This window comes from Bidens hawaiensis, unplaced genomic scaffold (genome assembly GCF_021521415.1).
Source record: "Bidens hawaiensis isolate Kalapana, Puna unplaced genomic scaffold, B.hawaiensis_p1.1 tig00016829_1, whole genome shotgun sequence".
Classification (NCBI taxonomy): domain Eukaryota; kingdom Viridiplantae; phylum Streptophyta; class Magnoliopsida; order Asterales; family Asteraceae; genus Bidens; species Bidens hawaiensis.
In genome coordinates, this window is record NW_027492551.1 from 149,149 (window position 1) to 167,757 (window position 18,609).

At 38.4% G+C, this 18,609-nt stretch overlaps 1 protein-coding gene across 1 annotated transcript; it reads left to right on the top strand.

The window, feature by feature from the left end:
• On the top strand, nucleotides 1-11,950 carry LOC143552206 (vacuolar protein sorting-associated protein 26A-like). The gene is made up of 12 exons (XM_077042482.1): nucleotides 1-154; nucleotides 2,246-2,291; nucleotides 2,392-2,466; nucleotides 3,245-3,319; nucleotides 4,031-4,103; nucleotides 9,799-9,843; nucleotides 9,970-10,081; nucleotides 10,224-10,290; nucleotides 10,417-10,461; nucleotides 10,585-10,640; nucleotides 10,737-10,912; nucleotides 11,548-11,950. Exons 2-12 carry the CDS (start codon nucleotides 2,289-2,291, stop codon nucleotides 11,727-11,729), a joined length of 909 nt encoding a protein of 302 aa, XP_076898597.1. The 5' UTR covers nucleotides 1-154; nucleotides 2,246-2,288; the 3' UTR covers nucleotides 11,730-11,950.
• The last annotated feature ends 6,659 nt before the right edge of the window (nucleotides 11,951-18,609 follow it).

Sequence of the window (18,609 nt, forward strand, 5' to 3'; positions counted from 1 at the left end):
CCATTATTATTATTATTATTATTATTATTATTGTAAACCACACCGGACTTGCGAGTGCGTGACCAACTGACCACAGCGCATCTGTCACAATCAACTCGCAGATCAATTCATCGGAACACAGATCCGGCCACCGGTTTCTCCGGCGAACGTTCCGGTGAGCTTAATCTACCTCATTTTATTACATAATCCAGCTCAATTGCTTCGTAGACTAATTAATTTAGGTTTTCGATAGGAAATTAGAAGTAATTTTGTAATAATATTAGTTAGGGTTTTGATTTGTTTTACTGGCATGTAATGTACTAATCGACAGCCTGTTAGTAGTTAATGATCTTATATTATTCGATTTGCAGTAAACTAATTAATTTAGGTTTTTGATTTATTCTATTGACATGTAATGTGTTAATCGACAAATGATAATGTATTTTTAGATTTGCAACTGGAATTAGATATAAGCTTAAACTAATTAATTTAGGTTTTCGTACGGAAACTTTGTAATGTAACTAGTTAGGTGTTTGATCTAATGTGTTAATCGACTGCATGTTAGCAGTTCAAGATCTTGCATTTTTCGATTCGCAGCTGGAGTTAGTTATAAGCCTAAACTAATTAATTAAGGTTTTGGAATGGGAATCGGAGGATATTTTGTAATGTAAATTAGTTAGGTTTTTGATTTGTTGTACTGGCGTGTAATGTGTTAATCAGCGGCCTGTAAGTAGTTAATGATCTTATATTATGCGATTAGCAACTGGAATTAGATACACAAGTGTAAACTAATTGATTTAGGTTTTCGAACGGAAATTGGAGAAAATATTGTAATGTAATCAGTTAGGTTTTTGATTTGTTTTACTGGACGCCTGTGATGTGTTAATCGACGACCTGTTAGTAGTTAATGGTCTTATCTTATGCGATTTGCAACTTGAATTAGATAGAGTGTAAAACTAATTAATTCAGGTTTTTGAACGGAAATTAGAGGAGATTTTGTAATGTTATTAGTTAGGTTTTGATTTGTTGTCACATGTAATGCGTTAATCAACGGCCTGTTAGTAGTTAATGATCTTGTATTTATCGATTTGCAACTGAAATTTGTTATGATACGTTCTGATTTTACTTAGGTCCTGTTAGTAGTTAATGATCTAAATTTTTTACGTATAATTCGTTAGTCGACGGCCTGTTAGTAGTAAATGATCTTGTACTATTAGGTTTTTGAAGGAATTTGGAGGAAATTTTGTAGTATAATTGGTTAGGTTTTTGATATATTCTACTGGCATGTGATGTGTTGGTCGACGGCCTGATGGTAGTTAATGCTCTTTAATTTTTAGGTTTTCAAGCGGGAAGTGGAGGAAAGTTTTGTAATAAAATAGGTTAGGTTTTTGTTTTATTTTTACTCTCATTAAATGTGTTAATTGACGGCCTGTTAGTAGTTAATGATCTTGTATTTTTAGGTATTTGAACAGAAATTGGAGGAAGTTTTGTTGTATAATTAATTAGGTTTTTTTATTTATTTTTACTTGCATGTGTTGTGTTAATTGACGGCCTGTTAGTAGTTAATGATCTTGTATTTTTAGGTTTTTGAGCGGAATTTGGAGGAAGTTTTGTTGTATAATTAGTTAGGTTTTTTATTTATTTTTACTTGCATGTGATGTGTTAATTGACAGCCTATTAGTAGTTAATAATCTTGTATTTTTTAGATATTTGAACGGAAATTGAAGGAAGTTTTGTTGTATAATTAGTTAGGTTTTTGATTTATTCAACTTGCATGTAATGTGTTAATCGACAGTGGACAGCCTGTTAGTAGTTAATGATCTTGTAGTCTTAGGATAGTGAACGGAAATTGAAGGAAATTTTTGTAGTAGAATTGGGTAGGTTTTTTTTATTCAACTTGCATGTAGTATATTTGTTAGGTTTCTGTAATGAGTTAATTGACGGTCTATTAGTAGTTAATGATATTGTATTTTTAGGTTTTCGAATGGAAATTGGAGGAAGTTTTGTAGTATAAATGGTTAGGTTTTTTTATTTATTCTACTGACATGTAATGTGTAACTTGACAGCCTGGTAGTAGTTAATGACCTTAAAAGTTTTTAGGTTTTCGAACAGAAATTGGAGGAAATTTTATAATATAATTAGGTTTTTGATTTATTCTACTGGCATTTACATGTAATGTGTTAATCGATGGCGTTTAGTTGTTGATGATCTTGTATTTTTCAATTTGCAACTGGAATTTTTTATGACACACTCTGATTCTACTTAGGTTTTGAGATAAAGTTTAAGAAAAGGAACCGGTCATATTCGGAATGGTAAGATCTTACCTAAAACCTTGGTTGTTTTCCTTCTGCAAAACTAAATTTGTTGTTTCAATGGAATGTGACTTGCTCTCCTTGATTTTTTGTTAATCAGAATTATATATTAGGGGCTTTCAAGCCAACTTGTAACATCTCAATCACACTTAATGATGGAAAAACTCGCAAGCAGGTACGCCTTTCTTGTAGTTTATATTCAAGATTAGATGATCTGTATACAATCTTAAATTTTTATAGGTTTTGGTTCTTCTGTTTTGAGACTTTGATCAATATGTTTTGCATTAAATATTATAATGCAACAGACAGATTTCTGTATCTTATTGAACGCTGGATTGAATTTTAAACAATGAAGCTTTGGATGCTTATTTAATAAAACAAACCCACAAATAGCCAAAGCTATTAGTAAGGTCTGGGAAGGGTGGGATGTATGCAAACCTTACCTCTATCCCTAAGGATAGAGATGTTGCTTTCAGCAAGAACCCCAGCTCCAGAAAAAACGTAATATATTAGAATAGTGTATTATTATTATACATTACGAACAAAAGAATTTGAATGAAAATTAAAATAAATAATAATTAAATATTAATACTAATATTAATAAAGATAGTCGAGAATACTGAGCAAGTAAAGTTTTGACCATAAGACATATTTATAAATAAAAATCTATATCTTTCCCCTAAAAGTCCTTAACTTTAATTTTATGTCTCTAACTCTCTAAGAAGTCCTATCATCAACCATATCCTCATAGAGGTGCAGGTCTATTAAATCATGCCTAATTTTTTCATCCCAAGTCAAAGAGCCTAACTTAAAGTTCATGTCAGAGAGCCTAACTTTATTTCTTGTATTTTAAGCATTGCTTATTCTGGAATTTTCTCCTGTAAACTTCTACTTTACTAGTATACCTGGTTTTACTTGTATAATGATGTTTCTTTACTACTTATCTTTATTAGGTTCCGTTGAAGAAGGAAGATGGTCAAATGTCAATGGTCCCACTTTTCCAGAGCCAAGAAACCATTGCTGGAAAGGTATATAATGATGTTTTTTTTTCTTGAAGTTTGACTTCTTAACTCTAGTGGCATTGCTGCAAGGTGTGCTACATTGCAGTTTTTTTATATCTATACACTAGCTTTTGAACCCGTGTATTACACGGGATTTGTCAAATAATAAAAATAAAAAGATCCATTATTTGAAAGAAATGAACAAAATTAAAGGTAAAAATAAAATATATAGTATAAACAATAAGAAGTCTAGAATCTCAAATTTACAAAATCGATTTTATATATACAATATTTGCATAAATTGTTTTGACCAGTTACCCGTGGATAACTATGATGAATGAGATAAAAGATTAGAAAATTAGAATGAAAATTATAACTCATTTTTCAAAATTGTTTAGTCACATGACCTATGGATTGTTAGAATAAATAAGATAAGAAATTAGATAATTAGAAATGAAATCATAACCCATTTGCCAAAATTATCTTGACCCATGACCCATGGATTGTTAGATAGAATTAAATGAGAGATTAGAGAATTAGAAAGGAAATTATAACCCATTTGTTAATATGGTTTTGCTCCATAACCCATTTCAAATGAATAAGAAGAGAGATTAGACCAAGAATGAATGTGGGATTGCCACATCATCTTTATTATTTCCTTTTATTAATATAGTTATATAGCACATAGGCTAGTGATTGTAACATCTCACATTTACTTATGTATCATCTTTTTTTCAGATTTCTGTAGAACCAATGCAGGGGAAGAAAGTTGAGCATAATGGTATTAAGATAGAACTTCTTGGACAGATTGGTAAGTTTTTCACTTAACTATAAAAAAAATTTGGCATTAAGAGGGTTAATAGCACAACTTGGAATGCTTGTAACATCCAACTTGGCATTTATTATGTAGTAGTCATTAGTGACATTTTTTAGCACTTACGACATTTAATATTGTTAAATGTATTGCTAGTTGTTTTAATTAGGGTTTTAGCCCATGTAGTTTGCTAAAGCCCATGGGCCCTTTATGGGTTGTAGTTAGGGTTTTACTTGTGTATATATAGGTGGTTCCCCCTTTGTATTATTCACACCTTCAAGTAATAAACATTACTTTCACTACAACCATCTTATTCTTTACATGGTATCAGAGCCAAGGCTCTCGGTACAAACCTGAATCCCGGTTCCCGTCCCGACTTCTGTTCCAAGATCTGTTCAAGTTCAGATCTGTTTAAAAGTTCCAAGTCACTGTTTGAGCTGCTGTCCGAAACAAATCTTTTTTCGGCAGATCTTTACAACTCACCGCCCCTGCCATTATAACCTACACCCTCCAATTTGCCTTCCCTAAAAATCCGACGTCCATCCGCTGCCGCACGCGCCCCCACGCGCCTCCCGTTGTCCGCCGCTGCCACCCACGCGCCGGCGAGTGACGGCGCGTGACCCCACCTCCGGTCACCGGATTTTTCCTTGTTCATTCCTTTTTCCGTCCGAAGCTCCCTGTGTTGTTAGTTTTCTGATATAACAACCTTTTTTTTTTCGTCTGTCTCGGTTATTGTGTTCGAGTTTGTTCAAGCACCTAAGCCACCAGATCTGAAACAAACCCCAGCACCGGTTTCCGGATTTGTTTCAAACCCGTCTAGCCAGCCACTGTCGGAGTACTGTCACTGTTCACGCCGGATTTACTGTTCACGACGAGTTACTGTTCGTTGCCGGAAGAGTTACTGTTTGTTGCCAAGAATACTGTTTGCTGCCGGAAGTTACTGTTCACCGCCGGAATCTACCATGGGAAACGAAAAACACACGTATACATTTACTAAGGAGGAGTATGATCTGATTCAACGGTTTCTTGCCTCCTAGTTGAATCCTCCTCAAACCAACTCAGCACATCCGGGTAAGTTTTCTAGCCTCGACTCATCGTGGGTAATCGATTCTGGAGCTACACATCACATGACTGGGAATCGGGGTATTTTTTCTAGTCTTCAAAATGTTTCCCATGCACCGGTACGTCTTGCCGATGGATCTTCATGTCCCGTTCTCGGCATAGGATCCATCAGTAACTTGGAAAACCTAAAACTGTCTTCTATCCTATTTGTTCCTAATCGAGTTTGTTCAAGCACCTAAGCCACCAGATCTGAAACAAACCCCAGCACCGGTTTCCGGATTTGTTTCAAACCCGTCCAGCCAGCCACTGTACTGTCACTGTTCACGCCGGATTTACTGTTCACGACGAGTTACTGTTCGCTGCCGGAAGAGTTACTGTTTGTTGCCGAGAATACTGTTCGCTGCCGGAAGTTACTGTTCACTGCCGGAAGTTAATGTTCACTGCCGGAATCTACTGTTCACTGCAGGAATCTACCATGGGAAACGAAAAACACACGTATACATTTACTAAGTAGGAGTATGATCTGATTCAACGGTTTCTTGCCTCCCAGTTGAATCTTCCTCAAACCAACTCAGCACATCCGGGTAAGTTTTCTAGCCTCGACTCATCGTGGGTAATCGATTCTGGAGCTACACATCACATGACTGGGAATCGGGGTATTTTTTCTAGTCTTCAAAATGTTTCCCATGCACCGTTACGTCTTGCCGATGGATCTTCATGTCCCGTTCTCGGCATAGGATCCATCAGTAACTTGGAAAACCTAAAACTGTCTTCTATCCTATTTGTTCCTAAATTTCCTACCAGTCTTTGTTCAGTGAGTCAGATTACCAAACAAAACAATTGTTCTGTGACCTTTTACCCAACCCACTGCGTTTTTCATGAACTAGGAACAAACCGGGTAATTGGTACTGGTTTTGAATCAGGAGGTCTCTATCGTATATCCCCATTTTCGCATCATGTAGCAAACTTATGTGATTCCGCTATCAGGGAGGCTCACTGTCGGTTAGGTCATCCCTCTACAGCGGTTCTGAAGCAAGTGCGACCAGATTTACCACTTTCGTCTTTTAATTTTCATTGTGAGTCGTGTCAACTTGGTAAACATACCAGGCGTCCCTATCCCCCTAGGGCGCCCAATTGAGTCAGTTCTTGTTTTGAACTGTTGCATTCTGATGTATGGGGTCCTTGCCCTATCAAATCTACGTTGGGTTTTGAATATTTTATTACCTTTATTGATGACTATTCTCGCACTACTTGGGTTTATTTGATGAAATCTCGTAGTGAGGTATTTTCCATATTTCGAGAATTTAATGCTTATGTTCAAAACCAATTTAACACCACCATTAAAACTTTACGATCTGATAATGCTAAAGAATACTTTTCCACCGACTTTTCTTCATACTTAGAAACCAACGGCATTATTCATGAATCATCGTGTGCGTATACATCTCAAGAAAATGGTGTCCGAACGCAAAAATCGTCACATATTGGATGTTGCTTGCACAATCATGATCCAGTCACGTGTTCCTCATCGTTTTTGGGGAGATGCCGTTCTCACTGCCACATATTTGATTAACCGCATGCCCACACCCGTTCTTCATGGTAAAACACCGTTTTCTGTACTATTTCCCAACGATGATCCATTTCCTCTCGCACCTAAAGTATTTGGTTGCGTCGCCTATGTTCATGACCATCGTCCGAAAACCATCAAACTTGATCCCCGAGCCATTCGTTGTGTCTTCCTTGGTTACTCACGGGTTCAAAAAGGGTATCGGTGCTATAGCCCATTACTTCACCGATACTTTACTAGTGCTGATGTCACCTTTCATGAGTATCCTTACTTTCCCGAGTGTTCCACTCCTGTTTCTGACCCGTTTCCTGACCTCGATATACCCACATCTCCCTTCCTCCCCACCATTCCTGTGTCGATTCCCTCTTTAGATCCTATATCTGCTGATTCTGACCCACCGACTTGTTATGTTGTGGTCTCCGATCCATCATGGGTCGGGTCCGGTTTAGACGAATAGATAGAATTAGGAGATTAAGCTGTTTGAGTTTTGGCCAAGCCCAAAAGCTCTAATCAGGCCCAGTTTAGTTAAAGGGTTAAACCCTAATTGTCTAGTCTATATATTCTCTCCTGTACTTGTAAGTTGGTATCACTCAAATAATAAGAAAACCCTAGTTATCGACAGTGGACGTAGGTCATACACCGTGACCGAACCACTTAAATCCTTGTGTCTCTTTCGTTTATTCTTTCGGTTTTACTATTGTATTCGTGTTTGTGTGTGACTCCGAACCTAACACGACTGAACCTCCGCCACTACTTTTCACATATGCTAGGCGAGGTAAGGGTCAAATATCAGAGTCACTTGATTCACATCCAGACCGCAATCCCGAGATCTCCTCAGATCTTCTGTCTGCATCCGAACAATCTACGCCTCTCACTGATACATCCTTACCCGATCCAGACACTACCCCTGATACACCCGTTTATGATCCTCCCGGTGCACCACTACCCGATATACCTATTTCTTTTCGCAATGAACCCCGGAAATGCACTCGTTACCCGATTCAGGACTATGTTGCCTACACCCACCTATCTTCTGAATCTCATGCGTACACCACTACCCTTGATTCCTACCCGATTCCCAAAAATGTGACGAGCGCTCTCGCTCACCCAGGATGGCGACAGGCTATGGAAGATGAAATCGGGGCTCTAAAGTCCAATCATACATGGGATCTTGAAACACTTCCTAAAGGGAAGCGTATTGTTGGTTGTCGTTGGGTGTTTACAGTTAAACTACACCCGGACGGCTCCTTACACCACTTAAAGGCTCGGTTGGTCGCAAAAGGGTATTCTCAGGCATATGGCATTGATTATGATGAGACCTTCTCGCCAGTTGCTAAGATGCCATCTGTCCGTATTTGTATCGCTCTTGCTGCCATTAATCATTGGCCGCTCCACCAGCTTGATGTCAAGAACGCCTTTCTTAATGGTGTTCTTGAGGAGGAGGTATATATGGAGCAGCCACCAGGGTTCGTTGTTGAGGAGGAGGCCTCGAAAGTTTGCAGACTACGTCGTTCTCTATATGGTCTTAAACAGTCTCCCAGTGCATGGTTTGGTCGATTCTCTAGTGTTATGGGACAGTTTGGGATGACTCGGAGTGCCTACGATCACTCTGTCTTCTTTAGACACCAGAAAGGAAAGAGGATTATCGTAGTTGTTTATGTGGATGACATTATAATCACAGGTGATGACGAGGTCGGGATCACCGAACTCAAGCAGTTTCTTCAGTCTCAGTTTCAGGTCAGCGACTTAGGTCGATTGAGGTATTTTCTTGGCATAGAAGTATCTTGCTCTCCACAAGGAATACTTCTCTCCCAACGAAAGTATGTCCTTGATATGTTGACCGAATGTGGCTCACTAGGTTGTAAACCTGTTGATACCCCAATGCTTCCTACAAAGAAACTCCTCCCAAAGGAAGGAGATTCAATGAAAGATCCTGAGCGATACAGACGATTGGTTGGTAAACTTAATTATTTAACCGTCACACGACCAGATATCTCCTTTACTGTCAGTGTTCTGAGCCAATTTATGGCTGCACCATACACCGGTCACTGGGATGCTGCCCTTCGTGTCTTAAGATATCTTAAGACCTCACCTGGTTTGGGTATATTATACTCTGATCAGGGTCATTGTCGTGTGGGTGCCTTCACGGAAGAAGGAGATGGTCGGATATCAGGGTTCTCAGATGCAGATTGGGCAGGTTGTCCGATTTCTCGACGATCTACCACCGGATATTGTGTGTTTGTTGGAGGAAATCTTGTATCATGGAAGAGTAAGAAGCAACACACGGTTTCCCGGTCGAGTGCCGAATCGGAGTATAGAGCCATGGCAGATGTAACATCGGAGATGACATGGGTACGTCGTCTTCTCATAGAACTCGGGGTTGTTTCTAATGACTTGATGAGGTTATACTGTGATAATCAATCAGCCATTCACATAGCCAAGAATCAAGTATTTCATGAAAGGACAAAACATATTGAGGTCGACTGCCACCTTATCAGAGATCGAGTAGTAGGCACACAAACTGATCCTCCATCCATTCAACCGGTTCATGTGAAGACAAACTTTCAGCTTGCAGACATTCTAACTAAACCGCTCCGGAAAGCTCAGATAGATTTCATTTGTAACAAGTTGGGCATGATTAACATCTATGCTCCAACTTGAGGAGGAGTGTTAAATGTATTGCTAGTTGTTTTAATTAGGGTTTTAGCCCATGTAGTTTGCTAAAGCCCATGGACCCTTTATGGGTTGTAGTTAGGGTTTTACTTGTGTATATATAGGTGGTTCCCCCTTTGTATTATTCACACCTTCAAGTAATAAACATTACTTTCACTACAACCATCTTATTCTTTACAAATATCTACTAGATATAAATAAATAATTATGATGCCAGAAAGATTATTACTAAATACTGTTGGACTGCTAGTCTGTGTAGGCTATTTCTTCAAATTCTCTGTTTATCTCATATTTACTTGTGAACTTTATAACTATTTGTAAAAGCAGTTACTTGAACAGTTTTCCATACTGATCACTGTTGATGTATTGGCACATTATTTTCATTTGCAGAAATCTATTTTGACAGAGGCAACTTTTATGACTTCACATCTCTTGGTAAGTTTGCCTGACTTTAATTTAACTTCATTATTTACTTGTCTATGATTAAAATGAAACTTTTCTTATTGATATGAATACCATTATGTTTTATGATATTTACTCTCCTACCATTTTATTATGCAGTTCGCGAACTGGATGTTCCTGGTGAATTATATGAAAAGAAAACATTTCCCTTTGAGTTTTCTACAGTTGAAATGCCTTATGAGACATACAATGGTGTGAATGTGCGACTTAGGTAACTGTTTTCTTATATTGTACAATATATATTTATATGATCATATAATATTTTCCACCTTACAGTGATGCATCTTTGTTATGTGGCTGATTAATGATTTATTTTTTATAATATAATCAAGTTTCTTTCAATTTGCTCTCAGGTATGTTCTGAAGGTAACAATCAGTCGGGGCTATGCTGGCAGCATAACTCAATACCAAGATTTTGTGGTGAGAATCCCTATCCGACTCCACCTCCGAAATCCAAAAGGAAAAAAAAATATTATGTCACTGCTACATTATGAACGGTATTCTTTTTATTCAATAAAGTATATTCTTATGTGTTTGTTTATGCAGATTCGCAATTATAGCCCACCTCCATCAATCAACAATAGCATTAAGGTCATTATATTGCAATACTATTGTTTTTCAAATCATAAATGTCTAATATTTTCGTTTTTTGTAAAAAAAAATAAGATGGACATACATACTAAAGTATTCATCTCTGACATATAAACCTGACAGATGGAAGTTGGAATAGAAGACTGCCTTCATATTGAGTTCGAGTATAACAAAAGCAAGTAAGTCAACACACGATCAAACTTAAACATTTGTATTCTTCCAATCTTCCTTTAGAGAAGCCTGATAACCAACTTACGACACTGGTTAATATTCAGGTATCATTTGAAAGATGTGATCATCGGGAAGATATATTTTCTTCTTGTTAGAATCAAGTTAAAGAATATGGATCTTGAGATTAGGCGACGGGAATCCACTGGTTCTGGGGCCAACACTCATGTTGAGACAGAAACCCTCGCAAAGTTTGAGTTAATGGATGGTGCTCCTGTTAGAGGTATGCTTTAAAGTAGACAATTTCAATCCATATACCTGTAAACAGGTCAATTTGGATTGTGTTTTATCTCTAACGGGTCGAACAGGTTGGCAGTCATCCAATGTTTATTGAAATGATTACAAGTTTCTGAGACATTTTGATCTAAAATTCGAGTTTTCTTGGTAAAAATAGAGTTTCTATAGTTATATTCACGGCAAATGTCTATAAGAAATACTACCATACCCGATTAATTTACACGCACAACAAAGCTATTAGTAGGGTATGAGGAATAAAGTATAAAAAATAAGCAATATATTTTTTGCTGTTTGTTTTGTTAATTAAAAGTTTTGGAAAGGCCCGCTTCAGTAATTATAGCAAAAAACATAAAAAAAAAGGTCAGGCGCAAAATAAAATTATTTAATTACCAAAGTATGCCATTTAAAAAACGCATATCTACCAAAAACAGATTGAAAAAAAATTATTATTACCAAAATCAACCGCAGCCAAAAGTATGCTATTGGAAAATTAACACAAGTTATTAACTTTTTAAATAAACAATACTTTTTAACTGTTTTTGATCGATTATCCAACATTCCAACCCGTCTTGACAATAAAGTCTAACAATTTGTTGTAACATTAAAGCAACTGTGTTGTAGGTGAATCAATACCAATCAGGCTGTTCTTGAGCCCGTACGAACTGACACCAACACATCATAATATCAACAACAAATTCAGTGTGAAGTATTACTTGAATCTGGTACTTGTGGATGAAGAAGATCGAAGGTACTTCAAGCAGCAGGAGATCACTATTTATCGAACAGCTGAGACTTCTTCCTGAGTTTAGGGTTTTGGTCAGTCCGGTCTGGTTCGGTCTGCCTGAATATGTTTTGAGTTATATAGGTCAGCAAAGTTATGTAACATAATTGCAGGTAAATGAGGTGTGTGTTTAATGTTCTTGTTTTCAGTACTTTTTATGTTACTGAAGTCAGATCCATCCAAGCCATGGGATTGTTTATGGAGTTTTTTATTTAATAATTTTGATTTGTTTGGGTTATTAAGAATTGTCATCATCATCATCATCATCATCATCGTACTCAGTATATCCCACCAATAGCAAAGCTATAGTAGGGTCTGAGGAGGGTAAGATGTAGACAGCCTTACCTCTACCCCATAAGGATAGAGAGGCTGCTTCCAGTGAGACCCCCGGCTCGATAGTAGTTTTGCATCAAGCCTTGGACATAAGGCACATAGCACTCAATCATCGGGACACCGGCTGATCGGTGCATGTACCCTTGTCTTTCGGCTATCAACGCCACTACATGATGCCTGATTAACCGTCCGTCACTTTTAACGTTATTTTCACGAGATTAGTAAAATAACGTCAAAATTAGTGCAATTGCACTTTTGCCCACCCGAGGGTTCACAAAAGTGAAATTGCACTAATTTTGACGTTTATTAAGAATTGTATTCATAGCAACGTATCAAAGTAGTGAGCATATTTGTTATTTCAGATTCCGATTCATGATTCATGAATATGAGTGTAAAAGAGTCAACTTTGTGAAAAACTTGAATCCGACTCGCTAAAAACTTTAATCCAGTCAAGCTTTAACAAGACATCTAGCATGCGGACCTAAAAATAAGCTTCTTTAATAAACCCTCAAACACAAACTTCACTTATTGTGCTCAACTAAGCTATTTACATATAAATTTATACTATAAAGAGTTAACTGTAGTTCGTGTCCCTATGGTTTAAGTGTGGGAACCACGTGCATCCCTCTTTTAAAAAAAATAAGCATGTTGAGCCCATGTGGCTTCTGAACGGGATAAACTTGCATCCCTTCGTTGGTTTTTCATTTAAGAAACAACTGAAATGACTTTTATGTCCTGTTTCGAATTCCCAATTGCGTCATTATGCTTTGCTAGACGTGCACAAAAAAACCGGTTCCGGAACCTAACTGGTGGAACCTAACCGGAACCGGTTCCAGTTTCTATCCGGTTGGCCCAATACCCGGTTTGGGTATTTTTGTACCCGAAAATCGTACCCGGTTCTCATATTTGTATGTCCCCATCGGTTCCAACCCGGTTCCTACCCGGTTCTTAATTGTAACCGGTTCGGTTCCTACCCGAAAAAACCGGGTCCGGCGGGTTTTTTTTGAAAAGTCAAACACAGGTCAGACTAGCCGTTGTAACCGGTTCCAACGGTAATATAGCCGTTGGAACCGGTTTTTGAGACACCAAAAAGCCGTTGTAACCGGTTCCAACGGTAATATAGCCGTTGGAACCGGTTTTTGAGAGAGAATAGAGCCGTTCTAACCGGTTCCATCGGTAATATAGTCGTTGGAACCGGTTTTTGATGCCCGAAACCTATATATAACTTGTTTTCCACCACTTGTTTCACCACCAAACTCAAAAACAAACTAAAATACTACTTCTTTAGCAAACCCGTTCCGTTACCCGACCATCCAACTAAATATTATTATGGCACCCATCAAAAAAACTAACAAGAAGGCTAAGAAGAGTGTTTTTGTTGCCCCCGTTCCTGCTACGGAGGACCCAAGGGTTGTTACGGTAGTCAACCATAACCGCAACGAAGACATATGGAAGAACTGGGATTTGATTGTGGATGACGAAGGTTATCAAAAGGCTCGTTGCAAACTATGTGGTTCACTATTAAAGCACGATTCCAACTCTACTTTGAGAAAGCACATCGAGAAGCCATATTGCAAGGCGTTGAAAGGGATTGGCGCGACCGGTCAAATTGACTTGGGTAAAGATGGTACACTATTTCGTTACAACACGACTCAAGTTCAAGATAGAATGGCAAAGTTCGTTATTCAACGAGGTTTGCCGTTTAACCACTTTGATGACCCGGATTTGACGTCGTTGATTCGAGAAACTCTACAACCGCGATACACACATGTAAGTCGTACTACCTTAAGACGTCATTGTATCAAGTTGTGGGAGTGTGCTAAAAAAGAGTTAATTGAGTCTTTTCATTCTTTAGAAGCCATGGTTAGTTTAACTACCGATATTTGGTCGGCACCACACGGGTTGCCCGAATCATACATATGTGTCACCGCTCATTGGGTTGATCCGGTGACATGGCAATTGATGAAACACACCATCGCTTTTGAAAACTTCCCGTTCCCACATACCGCCGAAAAATTGTTTGAATTACTTGATGAAGTTATAACGACTTACAACTTGAGAAATAAAATATTTTCGATTTCGTTTGACAACGCTTCAAACAATAATAAGGCGGCCGAAAAATTTATCATTAAATATTCACCACCTTGTTTCGGGGATTTTTTTTCATGTTCGATGTGTTGCACATATCATCAACTTGGTTGTTCAAAAAGGTCTTGACAATGAAAACATTTGTGACGATTTAAAATTCTTTAGACTTATGTTACAAGATGTCTTCAAAAGTAGTAAAAGAAGACATCTTGAATATAAGAACTATTGCAAGTCGGTTGAAAGAAAGTATTTGGGGCCGAATTGGGATGTTCCAACCCGTTGGAACTCAACTTGTCATATGCTAAAGTGTGCTTTTGCCCAACGCCAAACTTTACAAGCTTTTCATAACAATCTTGTTGAAGAACGCGAGGCCGATATGTTTCCGGAAAGTGTTTGGGTCAAAGTCGGTTATTTGTTGGAGTATCTTGACGTGTTCAAAAAGTCAACAACAAAATTATCGGGAGTCTATTACCCTACTAGTTGTTGGGTTTTGCAAGAATTGTACTATATGTCTTGTGTTTTTAAAAGCTTTGCGGATAAGAACAAACTCTTCAAGAATATTGTTGCGGTGATGAAGGAAAAGTTCATAAAATATTTTGAAAACATACCGCCGGTCTTTACTTGTGCCGCCGCATTAAACCCTTATTGGAATGTTAATGGGGTTGAGACAACGATTGAGGAAATATTCGACAACTTAGGTATGCACGAGATCGACCCGAAGTTGTCGACGGAAGCGAAGGAGAAGTTCAACAAAAACCTTCAAGACCTTTATGACCATTTTCAAATGTATGGTCCAAGCACTAGATCGTCTTTTGTGAAAAAAACAACTAGTAGGCCGTGCAATGACCCACTTATAAACTTGATGAATGGGATTCGTGAATCAGCATCTAAGAGGCAAAGAGGAAACACACCAACTAGCGAACTTGGTCGATATAGTGGAGCAAACTATGTTGAGGGCGCAATGGTCGACGAAATTCGCAATATTGATTTGTTGGCTTGGTGGAAAGGTAAACAAAACAAATTTCCCATTCTATCCGCCATGGCTCGTGATTTGCTTGCCGTACAAGCCTCAATGGTTGCTTCCGAATCGGGTGTTATCTATGCGAAGAATAAAATTAACTCCCGAGTCTCTAGAGGTTTGCATTTGCCTAGAGGACCATTTGGATGCGGTGGATCGTGTACAACACAAGGCGAACTTTGAAGACGAAATACCAATAGAGCGTCATATTCATGATGAGGAGGCGGAGGACGGGGTTCCTTCCGATAACGAAGACGAGGGTGAAGACGAGAATGAAGACGAAGAAGAGTTGTAATTTGTGTTTTTTATTTGTTTTAGTAAAATTATTTGTAACTTGTTCAACTAATATTTAGTTTTGATTTGTTTAATTATAATTACTTTTGTTACTCATGATTAATTTTTTGTTACTTTTTTAATAACGACGAACATTTTATTTATTTAAACAATAACTATTACAAAAATTATTTAAACATAAACGATACTAAACATAACAACTAAAACTTAAAAAACAAATTCCGTCGTTTTAATTCGGGAATACTTATTTTTGGGTTGTAGAGCCGGACGATTCTCCCACTTCCGCTTTTTTAGCATCCAAACTTCTTTTCTCTCGACAATACTTATTCGTATGTTTTCGTAATGTCGAGTTGGACCCTGCTTTAAGAAACTTCGAGCAATATTTGCAACGTGCCATCTCATGTGAGTCGGTCATTAGACACAAATCGTAATGAACCCAAACATCGGGGCATCTTGTTGTTTCGATCAGCATAACAACGTCGTCATTAGTTGCCATTTGTTGTTGGTTTAAGCTTAATTGTGTTTTGGAGTGTGTTTTATAGTTTTGGAAGTGGTTTAACAAGTACACACTAATACATTGATATTTATAGGATGAAAAATGGCTAAATATAGTAATAAAACCGGTTCCAACGGTCAAAAACGACTATATAGCCGTTGTGTAAGGCCCCGTTACCGGTAGCCCTACTTTCGTGTTGGATTTACTCATAAACGCAGTTCTAATATCAGAGTTAATTAAAACATTCGCGGAATATAAAAGCTTTCATAAAACATTTCATAACAAAACACATCTTGTCTTAAAACAACATCTTGTCTTTCAAAATAAACAAAACGTTAAACTTAAACGTCTTGAGTCTTCCGATGCCAGCCTCTTATTCAGTGCCACGTGTCTCCTCAAGCGAGCTGCCTCATCCTACTCACCTGCGTGCATACTAAAAGTCAGCTACGCTGAGTGAGTTCTAGTTAATCATACATTATACAATACACACAAACTTATATTCTTTCACTCATACTTTCATACTTTCTTTTGTATTAACTTGCTTTCATATCTTACGTTATAAAGAGCATTACGCCCTACATTCCTCGAGTATTATTAGGGCTCGGTACCCTCCTTCCTCGAGTATTATTAGGGCTCGGTACCCTCCTTCCTCGAGTATTATTAGGGCTCGGTACCCTCTTTTCTCGAGTATTATTAGGGCTCGGTACCCTCTTTCCTCGAATATTAGTAGGGTTCGGTTCCCTAGTTCTCGAATATTGGTAGGGTTCGATTCCCTCTTCGTTACCATACAACCATACATCATACCTCGAGTATTATTAGGGCTCGGTACCCTTTTCGTAACCATACAACCATACAATCATCATTTCCTTCTTTTATTAACTTTATCACGTTCATACACATAAGCATACATATCATACTTACCTTATACATAGCGTTACAACTTGACAGTACGTGCAATATCCGAAGATCGTTCACGTACCATCAAGCAATCATTCATGCATTTCAAATTATTCACGTAAGGCATACACTTATCTCCTAGGATAAGCGTATTAACAAACATATTGAGTATGCACACAGCCCCGAAAACATAACACATAAATGGGGCTAGAAACTCACCTGAATCCTGTTACGCTCTCCGTTAATCGTTATTCCCTTCTTGAGTTGTGCACGGCTAACTGTATAATATTTACATGTATCAATTAACTACTACTACTCATATCATCTTTCTAGTCTTAGCTACTACCCACAAGGAACGGGGGTCCGGGGGCAGCGCCCCTAGCAGCGGGGTTCTAGGGGCGGCAGTCCCTAGCAGGGTCCAAGGGGCAGAGCCCCTGGCTGGGGTCGAGCAGGGTCCATTAACTGTCTTAACACATTTTTCATTAGGTTTTTAATTTATTTTCTAATTTTCTAACTCCAGCGAACTTATCATTAAGCGAACTTAACAATAAGCGAACTTAACATTAAGCGAACTTAAGCATAGGCGAAGTTAACCCTAGGCGAACATATGCCAGGCGAAGTTATCATGGGCGAACTTATCACCAGGCGAAGTTATCAGTTAAGCGAACTTGGCCTTAGGCGAAGTTATCAAGGCGAACTTGGCCTTAGGCGAAGTTATTAGTTAGGCGAACTTGGCCTTAGGCGAAGTTATCAGTTAGGCGAACTTGCTTGCAAGCGAACTTGCATGAAGGCAAAGTTATGGCTTGCAGGCGAAGTTGCCCAGCTGCCGTCTCTGTTCAATCTTAATCACCAAAATCACCCTTATTTCATCGAGAATTTCTTGGATATTACGTTAACTAACTCCGCGATCATTCCCATGGCCTAGTTCGGGTAAAACCTAGCCCGGAAAGACATAAAGTTTGGACCTTTATGGTAAAAACGTTCAATACTACGTAAACTTTAAAGGTCAAGAACATACCTTTTGGGCTCGTTCGATCTTGGTTAGCTTGTTTATGCACTCTAGATCTCGTGTAATAAGATCTAATACCAACTAATGTTTACTCTCTCTCGGATCTTGCTCGTTTCTCCCTCTCGGCCGCCGGTCGTATATGGTGTGTGTGTGTGTGTTTGGAGTGTGTAGAGATTAAGATGGAAATGAATGAGGGTTTAGGGTTTTAGGTTGGTTTAGGGGATATTTATACCCCTTAAAGCCCATGGACCTAAGGCCTATTCTCAGTTAACCCATCTTAATTAATCTAAGTCCATGATCCGTTCTTTACTCGATATTAATTAATTAATAACGCGAAATCACTAAACGTAACTTTCTTTATTTAACATTATAATATTTAGGATGTTACACGTTGGAACCGGTTTCTAACGGCTATATTGTTTGAATTTCAAAAAAAACCGGTGGAACCGGTTTTTACGTAATAACCGGTCCGGTTCCAACCCTACCCGGTTCCTAATAGTTTGCATTTCTGGGCATCGGTTCGGGTCGGGAACCGAACCGGTTCCTGACTGGAACCGGTGTCATTTTATACCCGGTTTGAAAAAAACCGGTTCCAAACCGGTTCGGGTTTTAAAGGTGAACCCGATTTGTGCACGTCTATGCTTTGCAGGCCCGGCGTTTGCTCCGTCTAACTCACCCCTTCTCACAGTTTCTCCAAATTCGGTTTGTTTGATCTGAGGGGGAAGGGGCGAGTGTAATAGGGTTAGAGAAGAGGGACACAAACTACA